Source organism: Dunckerocampus dactyliophorus, chromosome 11, assembly GCF_027744805.1.
Source record: "Dunckerocampus dactyliophorus isolate RoL2022-P2 chromosome 11, RoL_Ddac_1.1, whole genome shotgun sequence".
Lineage (NCBI taxonomy): Eukaryota > Metazoa > Chordata > Actinopteri > Syngnathiformes > Syngnathidae > Dunckerocampus > Dunckerocampus dactyliophorus.
This window is the reverse complement of record NC_072829.1, coordinates 11904590-11922334: the sequence shown is the minus strand read 5'-3', so window position 1 is coordinate 11922334 and position 17745 is coordinate 11904590. Positions and strand designations below refer to the sequence as shown.

The 17745-nt window shown below is 41.1% G+C and overlaps 2 protein-coding genes and 1 pseudogene across 4 annotated transcripts in view; all 3 read right to left on the bottom strand.

Moving 5' to 3' along the window:
* Positions 1–6579: 6579 nt before the first annotated feature.
* LOC129189528 (uncharacterized) lies at positions 6580–7792 on the bottom strand (annotated as a pseudogene).
* LOC129189526 (uncharacterized) lies at positions 7792–14986 on the bottom strand. Its single transcript, XM_054791286.1, has 2 exons — positions 12985–14986; positions 7792–12614 (listed from the first exon to the last, which is right to left on the bottom strand). The coding sequence occupies exon 2, from the start codon at positions 10013–10015 to the stop codon at positions 7796–7798; it is 2220 nt and encodes a 739-aa protein (XP_054647261.1). The 5' UTR covers positions 10016–12614; positions 12985–14986; the 3' UTR covers positions 7792–7795.
* Positions 14987–15131: 145 nt separating this feature from the next.
* Positions 15132–17745, bottom strand: part of rnf103 (ring finger protein 103) — a 57303-nt gene continuing 54689 nt past the window's right edge. For 2 of the 3 annotated variants that reach the window (XM_054791287.1, XM_054791288.1), the window contains one exon: positions 15132–16303. In XM_054791287.1, coding sequence (XP_054647262.1) covers positions 15362–16303 — 942 coding nt within the window. In that variant the 3' untranslated portion in view covers positions 15132–15361. The remainder of the gene's footprint in view (positions 16304–17745) is intronic. The other variant, XM_054791289.1, reaches the window with a different exon arrangement.

Here is a 17745-nt window from a genome sequence, read left to right as displayed (position 1 = left end):
TTTTCACTAATATCTGTGCTGTGATTTTTGTACAGTTCACAATGCAGGTCATCTCGAAGCACTTTACAAATAGTGCAGTTCTAGAATGGCACCATTTACTTCGTTTGGGTGACCAAACGTCCTGTTTTCCCAGTTCATTGGAAAACAGGTTTGTTTTGTCAGAAAGAGGTGAAATGTCCTGGCTTTCATTGTTTTTCATTGGGACATTAAATTGAGCAACATCAGGGCACTCCACACCACTGTGTGGGTGGCTCTTTTAATTAGTGTTGCCAAAAAGCCAAAGAAAAAGCATAATGGAAGCATGGTGCTAATCCTCTGACGTTTGCCGAGTTGAAGTCTGGTAAAATTGCAGATGTCATGCGTAACATTCTTCCTTTGGAATTTGTGTCTTTGGTTATAGATAGTATTTTGGAATATAATACATTTCTATGCATGCAGAGGAGGGATACTTGAAATGTATGGAAATGATAAGGCATCTTTCCAGTATCATTTGAGTATCTTATTGCCAGGCTGAGTGTCCTGGTTTTCGGTCATGAAAATGTGGTCACCCTACCCTACAGTGACTGTGGCACTCCCGGAGGTGTTGGTGGACACGTTGGTGGTTTTGGGGACAAAAGGCCAAAAGATTTGAATGACAATACCAATTGTACAGTAGTTGTTGCTTTTGTTCACTTATGACTTTATTTTACTCAGTTGCACGTAATTTTACTTAATTGTAAGTAAAAAAAGGAATTATTGTGTTAAAAGTGTTGACACCATTTTTACATTGTTCACAAATCGTTGGTTGATATTTTTTAAAATCCTTGTCCAGTGTTTAATTTGGTTACAATCATGATCAACAAATTAAAGGAAATCACAAAATTATTCAAATATCATGAAAAATTTCAAGGCAAAAATATCAGTATCCGGTATCCCCTAATTTTGTCACTTTCAGCTTTTTTCTGTCAGGCATCACCACTCAAATTGCATCAATGGGTTTGGCTTATTTTTTTACGCTGGATGCCCTTCCTGAAGCTGTTGGATGTCGGTGAAAAACTCAACTGAAACTGAAACTTAGTTAGCTATGTTATGTTCGTTAATTACTATGGTTCAAGTAAAACTGACATATGAAAAAATGTCATATGATTATGACATCATATGACGTTGATAGTGTTGTTTAATTGGAAACCCGGGTAAAAAGGCACAGTGCTTGTTCACTGTAAAACTATGAGCTATTTAAAATTATGCTCATATCTACTGATGACAAAAATGAAGCGTAAATTAAACTTTTTTTTTTTATCAAGGGAGCAAAATAAATCCAAACCTACATGGCCCTTGTGCAAAAACCACCCTTAGCAGCAACAACTGCAATCAAGGATTTCCAATAGATTGCAATGAGTCTCTTACAGCGCTGTGGAGGAATTTTATCCCCCTCATCTTTGCAGAATTGTTGTAATTCAGCCATGAACTGCCTTTTTAAGGTCCACAGCATCTCAATAGGATTCAGGTCAGGACTTTGACTAGGCCACTCCAAAATCTTCATTCTGTTTTTCTCCAGCCATTCAGAGGTGGACTTGCTGGTGTGTTTTGGATCATAATCCTGCTGCAGAACCCAAACTGGTTTCAACTTGGGGTCACCAACAGATGGCCAGACTTCTCCTTCAAGATTTTTTAGTAGACTACAGAATTCATGATTCCATTTATCATTCCATTTATAGGTCCTGAAGCAGCAAAACAGACCCAGAACATCACACTACCACCACCATATTTTACTGTTGGTATGATGTTCTTTTTCTGAAACGCTGCATTACTTTTACGCCTGATGTAATAGGACACACACTTCAAGTTCAACAAGTTCAACTTTTGTTGACAACAAGCGGTAACAAAACAACACTCTAATGGGACATACACTTTCCAAAAAGTTCAACTTTTGTCACGTCAGACCACAGAATATTTTGTCCATCAAGATTTCTGGAAAATTTGAGACGAGCCTTAATGTTCTTTTTGTTCAGCAGTGGTCTTCGTCTTGGAACTCTGCCATGCAGGCAATTTTTGCCCAGTGTCTTTCTTATGGTGGAGTCATGAACGCTGACCTTAACTGCGGCAAATGATGCCTGAAGTTCTTTGGATGTTGTTGTGGGGTCTTTTGTGACCTCTTGAATCGTTGCTGCGCTCTCAGGGTAATTTTGGTTGCCAGGCCACTCCTGGGAAGGTTCACCACTGTTCCATGTTTTTGCCATTTGTGGTCACTGTGGTCCGCTGGAGTCCCAAAGCTTTAGAAATGCCTTTATAACATTTTCCATCCAGACTGGGGCAATCACTTTTTCACACTCTTTACATAATTCCACGAATTCATTCATAGTTTTGACAATCTACAATTTAAATAGTCATAAAAAATAAAAAAAATAAAAACTTATTAAATGAGAACTTTTGGCCTGTACTGAATTCTTACCCTGTATTTTGCCATATTTTGGTCCTAAAATCACCGAAACTTCCTTCCTGGGCACATTGATTTCACACACGATTTCACACAGCAACATAATGTGTGCATTAACTAACATTACTTTTCATTCATTAACGAGCATTAACTTTTCCAAATTCAAAAATAACAACACAGCAGCAGTGGTGGCAGCTGGAATATGTGGCCTTACCTTTTTGGTAGTGGTCTGAGGCGTTGTGAGCATTGCTTCACCACCTCAGTGTGGTGAAGCTAGTCGCTAGCCGGCTAGTAGCTAGCTGGTGTGGTGTGGCAAGGTGTCAATGTCCCACTAACATTGTTCGATCAGTATAACAATGTTAATAATAATAACAACAACGTTGCTGTAGCTTGGTTAATATGCAAGTCACACTATATGTAAATGGGGCATTGTTGGCGCTTTTTGGAGTCTTTTTTAGAGTCTTTTATTTTTTCATTGGAGTCTTTTATAGGCCAAATAGGTGTGTCCCATTACGTGCAGTAATGAGGTGTCTCTCTGTTGTCTTTGTTTTGAAATCTGTTTTTATTAGGGATGTCAGATATTAGTTATCAGGCCGATGCATAAAAAGGTGACATCGGCCAACGCTGGTATCGTTTTTTTTTCCTACAATAAAAGCCGATATGCAAATTTGCAACACTGCTGAAGTTGCTGCATCATGAAGTTAATACTGTGCTGCTCACAAGTCTGCGGGAATAAGGTATTTGAACAAAAAGAGTAAAAACAACGCACAATGAACTTCGAAATCACGGGTTCCACAGGTACACAGGTACCATTCCACACGCTACGTTGCTGTTTTTTTTTTTTTTTTTAAAGAAAGCGCTTTAAAAGAACATCACACAGCAACGTAATTGGTAGATAACAACAGACAAGACACTACCAATGAATAAGGCACAATAACCGACAACTATGTGCACTCTAAACATGTAACTTAAAGGCTATTTACAACAACAATACAGCAAAGCACTGCTGTTAACAGCGTTATACGTAGACGCCGCTTCGTTGAGCAGTACGTCAGCGTCGCCGCCATATTGGATGTGGCAAGGCTGCGCTGTAAGTGAATACAAAGAAATGTCCTTCATAAAACGCCTTTCAACAAAGAAATTAAGTTAATGCCTCTCGTTTACACATTCACACACGCACTAATATGCTTGGGAAACAGTTAGGCACCAAAAACAATGTATTTGATCTTCTCAGATGGCTAAGATAAGAACTTTATTGATCCAACACAGTAGTAATTCACATTGCATCACATTGCTGTAGAGCACAAAGTAGTGCCGAAAAAACATACACAGTATATATATCTAAATATATATGTAGAATTGCTTTAATGCAATAAAATAAGAATACAAAATAAGAACATGAAAGTTATCAAAATAATAATCAGTAAATTCATGTATTTTAAACGATACCCCTTTAACTAAAAATAAATTAAATCATTCCAAAAATAACATAAATCAAGGCACAAGAAACACGCATGTATTGTATGTGTAATACATTAATTGGAGTAATTATTACCTATTCTAGTCTAAATAATTGGATTTAGTATTAATAATCAATGATAATTGTTAATTATCATTGGAATATTAATGTGCATTGATACATTAAGTGGAGTAGCCAACAAAACAACAGTACTCACGAGTATTGTTCACTTAGCAATTTTACTCAAGAAAAGTATATGTGATGTTACACATATCGGTGTCGGTAGAAAATTGAGAGTTGGACAATATCAGCATAACGGTTTCCGGCAAAAAGCGAATATAGGACATCCCTAGTTGTTATATATTTAGAACACACAGTAAAGTGAATATGTGTTCATGTCTCACATAAGGATTGTGGGTGATGAGCAAAATTTTTAAAAAATGCACTTTTCCGTTAAAGCTGAAAGCAAATTCGTATTTACTAGCAGTGAAAACTTCCTATGGGGATGCAGAAAGGATTTGGAATAGTATTCCTAAGATACGCTGCTGTATGGGATTCATGTCAAGTATTACGGCCAAGACTGTACATATATTGTAGTTTGTAAAAAAAAATATATTTCTGAAAAAATGGTGGGAATGGCACACACACACACACAAGAACACAGATTTAAGGTTCCACCATCTCTTGTAGTACTGTAATGCTTTTCTTCTGAATCTATTTCAGTGTGTAAATGTGGCGCACGTGACGTGTAACACCTTAAAGATGGATGCTTCCTGATATTGCAGCATTAAACTTGTACTAAACTGACTGGTTTCTCTCGGTTCAGCAAACAACTCAAGTGACACAAAACGTTCAGCTCTTATTGAAGAACACGTTTTGCTGTTGACTCAGTGAGGATTAAGCGCCATCTTGCGGTGACATCAGTAAAATGACACCATCAATGAAAATGGCATTTAGAATTTTCCGTTTGTCATCTCCGTTCATCCTGAGTAATGTTTTCTTCTAGGGGTTCAGTGTCAAGAGTTAAAGAACTTTTGGTCACTGAATTTTCTTTAAGAAATTAAAGAACAAAAACAATTGGTTTATTTGAATTTCATTTTGAAATACAGAAAGTAAAACATAATACAAATCTTAGTTCGTGTCAAAAAGCAATTACATCTAAAAAACGGTTTGCTTTGTTCTGTATATTCATATAATAAAGCATCAGTCAAAAGGAAAAAACAGACCAAAAACATATTTGGGCATAAAAAGTTTTCATTTTCAAAGCAAGAACGCAAATTATTACAATCACCTGTTGTTTAATTCCCTATGTGGCCTCAAGCAGGCAAGGCGTGTTCCACATGCAAGCTTTCTATGTAAATAAATACATTTACATAGAAAGATGCCAGTGGGTTTGTCCACTGCTGCGAAACGTCATCGTCGCCGCCATATTGGATGTGTCAAGACTCAAATACATTTGAGTCAACGGGAGGTGGGCCATCAATCAGAAACCAAACCATTTCGGAAACTCTAGAAAATATTTACACAATCATGATGGAAAAATAAAGTCAAAATACATAGTTTGTGTGTGACAATTTATTTTTTCTGTGGTTACATTTGATTAGACGCTGCCTAATTAATACAGCAGCCCCGTGCTCTGGCTCAAGACGTGGCTGGGGGCGCATGTCGTTATCTGGGGGTGCTACGTGCGCAATAGACACACCACGTTTCATTGCGATGTTATTCTCATGATCCTGCACACCTGCAAGAACAGAGAGGGAAGCCTGAAGCCTGAAGCAGGACATCAAATATTCGTGGCTTTCAACAAATAAATCTAATGGTCCCTTTACATTCTCTCTCTGCGCAGCGCACGTCCAGCCAGCTACTTTTTTTTTTGATGAATTGGGATTTGAATATATATTTATCCATGGTATTCTGCCCTCACAACACGTACTAAGCTCTGTGCAGCTAGACAGATAGATAACAGCATACAGGAAGGAAGGGAAGCTCCAGAAGTTTGGTTGAGGACCGATGCTCCTTCTTTAGATCCTTTTTTGTCCTCAGTTTTATTTCTTTACACTTTTTCCTCCCTTTATAGACTGTAAGACTGCAAATACAAACACAAACTAAACATTACAAAGTGTGACATCCTTTGTGCGATGTAAACAAATATGAAAAGTTAAGTGCTTTGATTATATCACACATTAGCACAATAAACTACACCTGTTCCTCTCATATACAAATAAACAACATTCACAGTACAATCACTATACATCAAACGTGACATAACAGACATAATTGCAATTAAAACGCAGCTCTGTCGACCTCTGCTGGACGAATTAAACATGACACATTGCCAACACATTTCACCGCGAGAACAAGCTAATTAGAACAACATGATCACAAATAATGAAAGACATCACTGTATATGCAAATACTATGCAGAACAATATACAATCTTACTATATTTTACTCACAAAGATCTGACCACGTTTTCGTGACGAAGCTCTCACGTGTGACTGACTGCCTTACTACTGTTCGTCTGATACGTCCGTCACTCAAAAAAGGTCTGACAGAAACAATGACTTAACTACGCAGGGCGGAACACTCCTCGCCTGGTATAAAATTATACCACCATAAACATTTTAAATATTCAAATATTAAATAACCTAATTACTAGAAACAACTATTAACAAGTTATTTTTAATCAAAATGTCTCTCTCACTTAAGAGTCCTTCGACAGCAGAAAAACAAGCTCTGAGATGGGTCTGATGAAGGTCTTTGGCGTTCCTTGCCTCGTGACTCTGACTTCGACCTTACGAACTTTGTCGTCCTTGCTCGTCAGTGTCTTCACCACAAGTCCAAGCCAGTCATTCCGTTTTGCTTGACTGTCCTTCAGCAGAACTATGTCATCCACTTGAAGGTTTGGCTTGTCACCATTCCACTTGTGACGTTTCTGGAGAGTCACTAGGTACTCCTGTCTCCATCTTTTTCAGAATCTCTCTGCTAGGCACTGCACTTGTTTCCACTGGTTTTTGTGAATTTCCGAATTGTCAAAGTCACCTGGAGGAGCTGTGATTGGGATCATCTTTTGAGTAAGAATCATTGCAGGGGTTAGCACACTTGGGTTGTCAGGGTCAGTTGATACTGGGATCAGCGGCCTAGCATTCAGAATGGCCATGACTTCTGCCATTAATGTTGTCAACACTTCGTGTGTGAGTCGGTTGGTGTCGGACTGCAGCAACATTCCATCCAGTATCCTGCGTGCTACACCTATAAGTCTTTCCCAACAGCCTCCCATATGCGAGGAATGGGGAGCATTGAACGTCCATGTACAGCCTTGATTGTCGAGGTAACTTAGGAGTTCTGGATCACCGGTGTTGAATTTCAATTCCTTACATGCTCCAATAAAGTTTGTGCCTCTGTCGGATCGGAATTGCTTGGATGGACCACGAATTGCAAAAAAACGTCGTAAGGCATTTATGAAACTTGAGGCCGACATTGATTCCAGAACTTCAATGTGTGTTGCTCTGGTGCTCATACAAGTGAATAGCACTGCCCATCGCTTGCTTTCGGCACTTCCTCCTCGAGTACGGCGAGTGACAATGTTCCAGGGCCCAAAAACGTCCAATCCGACATGGGTAAAAGGAGGCTCTGAGGCGAGTCTGTCAGTTGGAAGTGGTGCCATTTTTTGTTCCATTAACCTCCCTCTCAGTTTCTTGCAGGTCACACAGTTGTGAAGGACACTAGACACCAACCTTTTGCCTCCCACTATGCACACTCCTGCTGACCGAATGGCCCCTTCGGTTAAGTGACGGCCTTGATGAACAACCTCTTCATGGTAATGTCTCACAATTAAGGTAGCAATGTGATGAGTTCTTGACAGTATCACAGGATGTTTCTCGTCTCTGGGTAAGTCTCTGGGTAAGGCATCCTCCAATTCAAAGGAGTCCATCCTCGTCAATGAATGGATTTAACTTTCTCAGCTGGCTGTTTTTCGTGAGCTGAATCCCATTTTTCAAACAGTTTATTTCTTCTGCAAAGAAGTCTCGCTGAACACAACAAATGATGATTCTCTTTGCTTGCCATCGTGCGTCAACCGCCTCATCTTTGTGAGTTTTGGCGAACATTCTTGTCACTTGAATACGTTTTGTGATGGCTCGCAGTAGTCTCTTCCAGCTCAAAAAACGTTCAAAGTGTGCTGAGCTGAACTGCCTGTCTGTGTCCGAAGCTTTGAGGTAGTTGACAGCAACCTCTGGTCGAACCTCAACGTCTTGTTCTGGATTAACAAGCTCAAAGGTGTTGTCTTGCGGAGGTTCACCAGTATGTAGCAGGAATCTGGGACCTGTGAACCAGTTAGAGAGTCTAAGGACGTCTATAGACGCAGGTCTTGTGGCGTGGTCTGCCGGATTCTTCTCTGTGGACACATACTGCCATTGTTGTGGTTGACTTGATTTCCTAATGCGATTTACTCGGTTGGCCACATACACATGAAACCTTCGAGAGGCGTTGTGGATGTACCCGAGGACAATCCTGCTATCGGTGAAAAATCTCACTGCTTGCACCTCGATGTCTATCTCGCTGAGGATTGTCTCTGCCATTTCAGCTGCCAGGACTGCTGCACACAGCTCCAAATGTGGAACTGTATGAGCTGGAAGAGGCGCCAACTTTGCCTTGCTCATGATAAATCCTACGTAGCGCTGGTTCTTGTTGTCGGTGACACACAGGTAGGCTACTGCTGCAATGGCTTGTGTTGAGGCGTCAGAAAAGATGCAGAGTTCTCTGCTTTGTGATGTTGTGAGAGAGATGGGCACATATCTTCTGTCTATGTGCAGCTTCTCTAATTCCAAGAGAGACTCTTTCCACAGTTTCCAGGCTCTTGCTTGATCCCATGGGAGCGGATCATCCCATTCGCACACTTTGGACGACAGCTCTCTGACCAGAAGTTTTCCCTGAACTGTGATGGGAGCAGCAAAGCCCAGTGGATCATAGAGGCTCTGAACGGTGGATAGGATGCCTCTTTTTGTGAAGGGTTTTTCTTCTTGAGATACTTGAAAGCTGAAACTGTCGCTCTCCAGATTCCATATCAGTCCAAGGCTTCGTTGGAGTGGAAGAGGATCTACAGCAAGGTCAAGGTCTTTCAAGTCTTTTGCGAGGTCCTCCGGGGAAAATGCTCTCATGACTGTGCTGCTGTTGGAAGCAATCTTGTGGAGTTTTAAGTTGGATTCTGACAACATTCTTTTAGTCCTTGTTAGAAGATCGATGGCCTCTTCTTCTGTTGGCAGCGATATCAGACCGTCGTCTACATAGAAATTCCGTGTGACGAACTCTTTGCTGTCTGTGCCATATTCTTCTTGATGCTCTTGAGCTGCTCTTCTCATGCCATAGATAGCAACTGATGGTGATGGACTGTTGCCAAATATGTGCACTTTCATTCTGAATTCTGTAATGTCATTGTTTAAGTCGTTGTCCTTATACCAAAGGAACCGTAGATACTCACGATGATCTTCATGGACTACAAACGCATAGAACATCTGCTGAATATCAGCAGTGATTGCTATGAGTTCCCTCCTGAAGCGCAGCAAGACCCCTAGCAGTGAATTGTTTAGATCCGGCCCGCTGAGCAGCACGTCGTTCAGTGACACACCATCTTGTTTGGCACTCGAATCAAAAACCACTCTGATCTGGTTTGGTTTTTGAGGATGATAGACACCGAATAGAGGCAAATACCACCTTTCTTGATGTTCCTCTAGCTCTGGCGCTAGCTCAGCTTGATCGTTGTCAAACACTTTCTTCATAAATTCCAAGAAGTGCTCTCTCATGCCCGGGCGTTTATCTAGTGTCCGTCTGAGGGATAAGAGTCGTCGAAGAGCTGTCTCTCGATTGTTAGGGAGGCGGCGACGGGGTTTGCAGAACGGTCGCGGCGCTACCCAGTTGTTTGCGTCGTTTTTGTAAACCTCTCTGTCCATGATGTCCAGGAAGGCTTGATCATTAATTGACAGAGCTATCTTTTCATCTTCGGGAGTTCTGTCGAAGACTGTAGCTCCAAGTCCTTCAACCTCCTCGCCTTGTAACCTGTAGTTGGTAACACTTGGTTGGTGAGTATTTTTTGTTTTAAGTGTCTCTTTCACTTGGATATTGTTAGGACAAGGACTTAACATGGAGGTCCGTCCGTTAGGGAGTGTATGTGTCTTGTACACGCTAACACTGGGGGATTTATGAGTTCTGTCCAGACAAACGTTCCCCACTATGACCCACCCGAGATCAAGGCGTTGGGCATAAGGGTCGTTGTGTTCACCGTTGTACTGTTGTCTCACCTTGTGCACTCGCAAAATGTCTCTTCCTAACAGGATGAGGATCTGAGCATCTCCATTGAGTGGCGGTATTTTGTCTACCACAGGTCTCAGATGGGGAAAGTATTGGGCTATTTCAGGCGTGGGAATCTCATCTCTGTCGTCTGGAATTGTTTCACACTCAATAAGAGTTGGGAGTTTTAGCTTGATCTTTCCATCATAGGATTCCACCACGAATTCTGTTGCTCTCCTCCCTGTAGTTTCGGTAATGCCAGAACAGGTCTTTAATGTGTAGGGAGATGCTTTTTCATGGAGGTCAAAGTGGTCAAAAAACTCAGGACGTGCAAGTGAACGGTTGCTCTGGTCATCTAACACTGCATATGTCTGAATTACTTTTTCTGGCTGATCTTCAGGGTAGACGTTAACTAGACATATCTTGCAGCACGATCTGCCATTAGCGTTTTCTCCACAGACCTCAGTACATTTTGATGTCACTGCAGGGGGAGTTTCGGGATGAGTCTCGTGTGCCTCCTCCTCCTCGCCGTGCTCTGCTGGTACTCTTGTTATCCACGGTGCTGGACTCGGGTGTAGAGCTGATGTGTGAGTTCTGCTGCCACATTCTCTACATTCTATTTCTTGGTCACAGTATTTTGCTTTATGTTTGGTTGAACCACAGCACCTAAAGCAAATATTCCTTTCTTTAAGGTAGGTCTTGCGTTCTTCTAACGGCTTACTGCGGAAGGTGCGGCACTTTCTGAGTGCATGAGGCTTGTTATGGAGGGGGCAAAGACGATCGGGATCAAAAACTTCTTTTTCGGCAGAGTTTGTTGAAGTTGCTGTAGTTTGAGAAAACACTCCGGTTTTCCTCACTGACACTGGTACTTTGATGGTATATTTTGTAGACCTGTCTGTCTTGGTGGGGCCTGAGTAGTTAGCTTACAATATCATGAAGCTCGGATCATTTCTGGTTTTAGCTTCAGAGCGAACAAACTTTGCAAAGAATGTAAAAGGTGGGAATGGGACACCGTTCAGTTCTTTGTATTTCGAGCCTTGGGAAATCCACTTCTCTTGGAGACTAAACGGGAGCTTTTCTAATATTGGGTTCACTCCACGTGAAGTGTCAAGATATGCCAATCCAGGGAGGTATCCTCCATTTTTTGCATATTCAAGTTCCAACAAGAGGTCTCCCAGCTCTCTTAATTTAATGTTGTCTCTGTTTGAGATCTTAGGGAATTCCTCAACTCTTTTCAACAGCAAATGTTCAACTGCCTCTGCAGTACCATAGGTCTCCTCTAGTCTTTGCCAGACCATGTTTAGCCCTGCTACTGAGTTATGGCTGTGTATGGCTCTGATTCTTCTGGCTTGCTCTTTGGAATTTGGCCCAAGCCATTTAACTAAGAGGTCTAGTTCTTCTCTTGGATTCAAAGCAAGTTCCTCTATGACACCTCAAAAGGAAGCTTTCCATGCCCAGTAACTCTCAGGATGGTCGTCAAACTCCATTAAACCAGATGTGACAACTTCTCTTCTCATGATGTATTTTGCAACATCAGATGTTGTTGCAGTTTGCTTTGAGGTTTCGTCCGGGTCCCGTCTTCGTGGTGCAGACTGGATCTCATAAGTTGGGCTTGGATGTAAGTCTGAATGTCTTGTTTTATGTTGTGTGGCATTCACTGCTGGCCGGGAATTTACAGCTTTAGAGTTTACTTGTGTGTGAGCATTTTCAAGCATTTTGGGGTTACTCGCTTCTTGTTTGACTTTCTCCACCGCAGATTGTGAACTTGGACACGCAGGTATGTGTTCTGTCGCTTCCGAACTATGTTGCAAAACATACTCGTGCGTCCGTTGCGCAGCATTGGATGGCGGAAAGGGTAAGTTAATGCCATGATGAGAGTCCATCTCTATGTTTTCCACAGCAGCTACAAACACTGCTTCTTCTGCGGCAGCTGCAGCAGCTTCCTTTTCTTTCCTTAGAATGTGCATTCCTGCTTGCAGAGCTGCTTCTTCAACCATCATCTCCGCTTCCTTCTTAGCGAATGAAGCTTGTGTGCGAGCAGCTTCGGCTTTGGCTCGAGCTTTGCGTGCAGCAGAGCTTGCCGTTGATGATCTGCTACTTGTGCATCCCGATATCCTCGAGGATTGGGCTAGGGATCTAGTCTCCAGTGACGGCACTTCTTCTCTATTGTGTTGTTCATCCATCTTTGCCGTTTGGAGGTTGATGGTTAAGCAGTGACGTAATCAGGGTGTGAGTTGGACCGCTTCATGTAGAGGTTGGTGTATTACTGTCTTCTTACTATTCTGCCCTCACAACACGTACTAAGCTCTGTGCAGCTAGACAGATAGATAGCAGCATACAGGAAGGAAGGGAAGCTCCAGAAGTTTGGTTGAGGACTGATGCTCCTTCTTTAGATCCTTTTTTGTCCTCAGTTTTATTTCTTTACACTTTTTCCTCCCTTTATAGACTGTAAGACTGCAAATACAAACACAAACTAAACATTACAAAGTGTGACATCCTTTGTGCGATGTAAACAAATATGAAAAGTTAAGTGCTTTGATTATATCACACATTAGCACAATAAACTACACCTGTTCCTCTCATATACAAATAAACAACATTCACAGTACAATCACTATACATCAAACGTGACATAACAGACATAATTGCAATTAAAACGTAGCTCTGTCGACCTCTACTGGACGAATTAAACATGACACATTGCCAACACATTTCACCGCGAGAACAAGCTAATTAGAACAACACGATCACAAATAATGAAAGACATCACTGTATATGCAAATACTATGCAGAACAATATACAATCTTACTATATTTTACTCACAGACAAAGATCTGACCACGTTTTCGTGACGAAGCTCTCACGTGTGACTGACTGCCTTACTACTGTTCGTCTGATACGTCCGTCACTCAAAAAAGGTCCGACAGAAACAATGACTGAACTACGCAGGGCGGAACACATAGAGTATATTTTAGTTGTTTTGATGATAAATAATTGTTGGGATATTTTATTTGCACTACATTTTTTGGGATCAGGTTGCAAAATCCATCATGAGGGCGATTGTGCATTGAAAGTGCAAGCTTTGCTTGTGCGTAAGAGTCCTCCTGAGTGTTCGTAGAATTTGTTCTTAGATCTAAGAACTGTGAGTTAAGAACACGTTTCGTGAATGCCAAAAATCTTCGTAAGAAGGCTTTAAGAACAGATTTGTGCGTAAGAACGTTTCGTGAATGAGGCCCAATGTTCCCACTAGCCTCCTGGAAACACTCGCATCAAGCATGCCCAAAGCAATTTTTGAGGTCATTAACAAGAACGAGCTACTCATTACTGAGTCCTGCTGAGAACACGTTTTGTTCTGGTTTGGAGAGTTTTTTGTTATTTTTTGAGCGATGGTTTTAAACTTTTGTTCAGCCTATTTCAGTTTGTTGTTTTCAATAAATTACGTTTTCAAAGTGCTTTTTGTCTCACTCCCCCTTCTTGCTTTTGCATATTGTAGCTCTACTTAAAACCTCATTAAGATCCAAATGTTTTGCACATTTGGATCTTAATGAGGTTTTAAGTTTTCTAGCAATTTTTCAACTGGTCTTAAGATTTTGATCAGGAGTGTATGTGCTTTTTTCTGCCGCAAGGTACAGCACCACCTACAGGCCAGTCTGCGGACTTGCCTTAAATTAACTTCCGGTGTCCAAATGTTTTTTTTCTGCTTTATGAAAAATACATTAAAAATCAACATCTATATGTAGAGGTAGTTATTCAATTGAGCCAGTCGTTTTTGCTTTTTAACTCTCGTTCATGAAAAGAAAATTCAATGACCAAAAGTTACAAATAGCTTCAAGCCCTCCTAAAATTTCTTAAATTAAATAATGACTTTACAATTATTTGACACCATAAATTGTAAATTATCAATGACTCTAATATGATTTATTACAGCGGAGGAAATATTTATTGGATAATTACAAAGACTGGCAAACCTTACAAAAATACACATAAGTAGAATACAGTAATTTACACAATACATCTAGCACGTGGTTTACTTTCATTTACTTTAATTAATTTATTTAATATTAATTAAAATTTTTTACAACATTTATTTCACCATGTAACTTTTTCTGGCTTTAAACATGATTTTTAGCTGGGGTTGAGTGCATGAATGTCATTTTGTAACTGCTGGCAAACCTTAAAAGTACATGTGAAGTAGCAGTGCAAGGATGTTAACGCTGAACAGTTCGAGGTAAAGTCAAGGGTGTCAAAGTGGGGGGAAGCGTGGGGGCGCATCGTGCAACATTCCCACTTCGACACCCCTGCCAACAACCAAAAACATGGAGGCTGATTTCCAGTGAGCTAAGATGCTGTCACGACACCAAGATTCTGTTCTTGTGGCTGTTTCAGGTTCAATGCAGAGAATGCCACTCATGCATGTGACAAAGTAACTTCAAGTGACATTGTCAGAGATGTATTCATAACAATATGTTGTTTATTATTGTGGTACTGTGTAATATTTTAGTTACCTTAGAAAGAGCAGTCAGTGAAATGAATTGCATCTTCAAACGAATACCTGCTGATTAATACCTTTCTAATTAATTTATCAAAATAGCATTATAATTATGGTCAGAATGTTTTTATATATTGAATTTCATGAAACAATATGAAATCAATATTATACAGTATCTACTGTATACAGTGGATGTGCCAACATTATTAAACCTTTACTTGGTGCAGGAATCCTGTGAATCCAATATGTTACTTTACTGTAATAGCACATGATATTTAACATGATTTTTGCCATGATATCGTATATAAAAGATGATTGAATGAAGCCATGTAGGTCTCAGGTAGCAACAGACACATTACATTCAAGCCGTGTATTTAAGTAACCAGCATCATCTGATAAAATGGCAAACTGTTCCCAGCATGAGTATGAATATGGTATTCCTTTGCTACTCCTACTACTAACTAAAAAGAGACACTGTGACGACTGGCTGTTACACTTTTATTCGCGGATGGATTATGATCTTCAGCACAGAAATGGAAACAGCAGACTGATTTTTTTCCATAACAGCAGTTAGGGATCACACTGACAGAAAAAGTTAGCTTTGTCATCTCTCCCATCTCACTAGTGGTGAAGGTGAGCACCTTCACCACTAGTGAGTTGTGAACCCAAAAGGCAGGACTCTAAAGAGAAGATGTGGACATCAGGAAGGTTATTAAATGTCCGCACTATGACTTCTATGCACAAGTGGCTGCTCTTTCTTTTTACAGCTGGGCCAGCGACACACTGGACAACAGTGTCGACCAGCAGCTAACCACACCACAATGCACTGCTGATGGAAGGCATGGCCGCAGGGGAGACCCATCAGTAATTCTTCACTCACAAAGTTCTCCAAGCACACCACACACTCTGAGCACTGCAGCATGTTGCATGGCCAAGCGGACCAGTCACTCTGCTCATGTTGAGAGATGCTTTCCTTGGTTTGGCGCCCCTGTTCCAACATGCCATCAATTAATGGGGAGTCTGTGTCGCCAAGGTGACCGGAGCGCAACAATGCCTCCGCGGTACACGGCAACTCCACATTTCTGCAGGCAGACTGCATATTGCCATCATGATTGTATGTGCTCTCCTGCCGTTTGCTGCTTTGTGGAGGTCTGTATGGAAGGCGATCAGTTAGCTGGTTGTTGTCTGTGTCTTCTTCCAGCTTCCCATCAGGTGGGTCTGCACCACAACATCTAAACTTCCAGGTCGGTAAAGCTTTAATGTAATCAACGCTCACTAATGGACGAAGCCACAGATCAGGGAAAGCCAAACGTTCAAAAAGAAGGTTGGGGTCATCCTCCCAGTCTAACGGCACTTGTTGGAGCGATGCGATTGGGTGGAGCAGATAGGACGTGTACCATTCCCACAAACTGGCCAGCCACTCCAAGTTCGTGCTACTGTCCTCTTGGGTTCTGTTGCCACAGCGACGCTTTTTCTCAAAGTAATCAACCAGCAGGCCATGAGCCAAGTAGGTAGATAAGAACAGAGCTGGGTGTGATGAATAGAAAGTCCAGTCAGTTCTCACCAGGCTGGCGAGAGTGGTGGTGTCAGCATAACGAAGCAGCTTCAGACTGTACCCGTACAGACTTTCCAGGTAGGATAGCTGGAGGAGAGCCTGGGTGGGGAGAGCAAAGCATTGGTAAGTGAGAAATTGCTGGGTTTCATGTGACATCATAACTGGTTATTGTCGGCTCCGCCTCAAAGAGATGGGGGAGGCAAACATGTGTATTACTAACTCGAAGTCAAATGTAAAATCAGAGGAAAAAAGCCGCACACATGTGCTGTGCTCGCATGTGAAAACCTTTCAAATATGTATATGTATTTGCTAAGCCTGTCGCTCTCGTCGAGTGGAGACGAGTATGGACACGCTCCAGTTTACAGTGCATCTTCCCCCACAATGCACAATGTACACAATGTACAGGTAAGACTACTTTACTGTGGTTATCTGGTTTTTCTTTCACCTCATATTTGGTCCAAATGCTGATACTATGTGGGAATGCATAAAGGTAAGATTTGATGACCTTATTACGTGTTAATGTACATATTTGTTGGTGCACCTCTCTGAAAAAAACAGGCTCATACTGGCAGATGGTGGCTCATTTAGTGCTGGAGATTTGATGTTGTTACTGTCATAGTTTTGCACAATACATAATAAGATCAATCCGATCGCTATGATGTACGTATGGTACGTGTGTCTTTAAAATCTTTCCCGATTACCAGGTAGCGCGCTACTAACGCTAGCAAGAGCTAATGCTATTTAGATCCATTGTCACTGACACAAGCCCCCAAATAGCTGTCCTCGGCTATGCATGCCCGTAACTAGTAGCATCCAGCCCAAATTTTAGCAAGCAGTTCAAAGTAAAACTCAGCCAAGAGATGCCTCGCATCTAAAAAAAAAACACCTGTTAGTTGGGACACTAGTGTGCCACTGTGTAAATGACAAAAAAATACCTGCAATGCACCAGTAACTTCTCCTGTCGAGAGAAGCATCTGCCAGGGCTGTGAAGCTAAACTTAACATTCAAAATAGTCTTTTGTTTGCCCATTTCTGATCAATATTTGTTCCCGCTTCTGGCTTCACATCAGCTGCTGTGCCGCTGCATTTCCTCAATGGGCCGAGGGTGAAACAGGACGTGTTAATCGCGAGTCAAAAAAATGTGTGCAGTTAAAGGAAAGTTCCGTTAACCCGTTATTAATGCGTTAACTTTGACAGTCTTAGTAAGAACGCAAAAATACATTATGTCTGACACTGAAGGACAGCTTTCACTGCTTTTCCATCAGCTTGTTTTAAACTATTTTATGTCTTCATGCATCACACCATGTACACTCACAACTGGAGCAAATCATTTCAACAACATTCAAGATTCAAGATTCAAGTGTTTTATTGTCATATGCACAGTAAAACAGGCAGTTATACTATGAAATTAAATTCTTATTCTGTTCATTCTCCCAAGGAAGAAAACACAAGAAAAAGAATAAGAACATAAGAAATGTATGTACCAATAAATTAAGCAACAACAACAGAAGAGACATTAATACAGATAAATAGTACAAATAA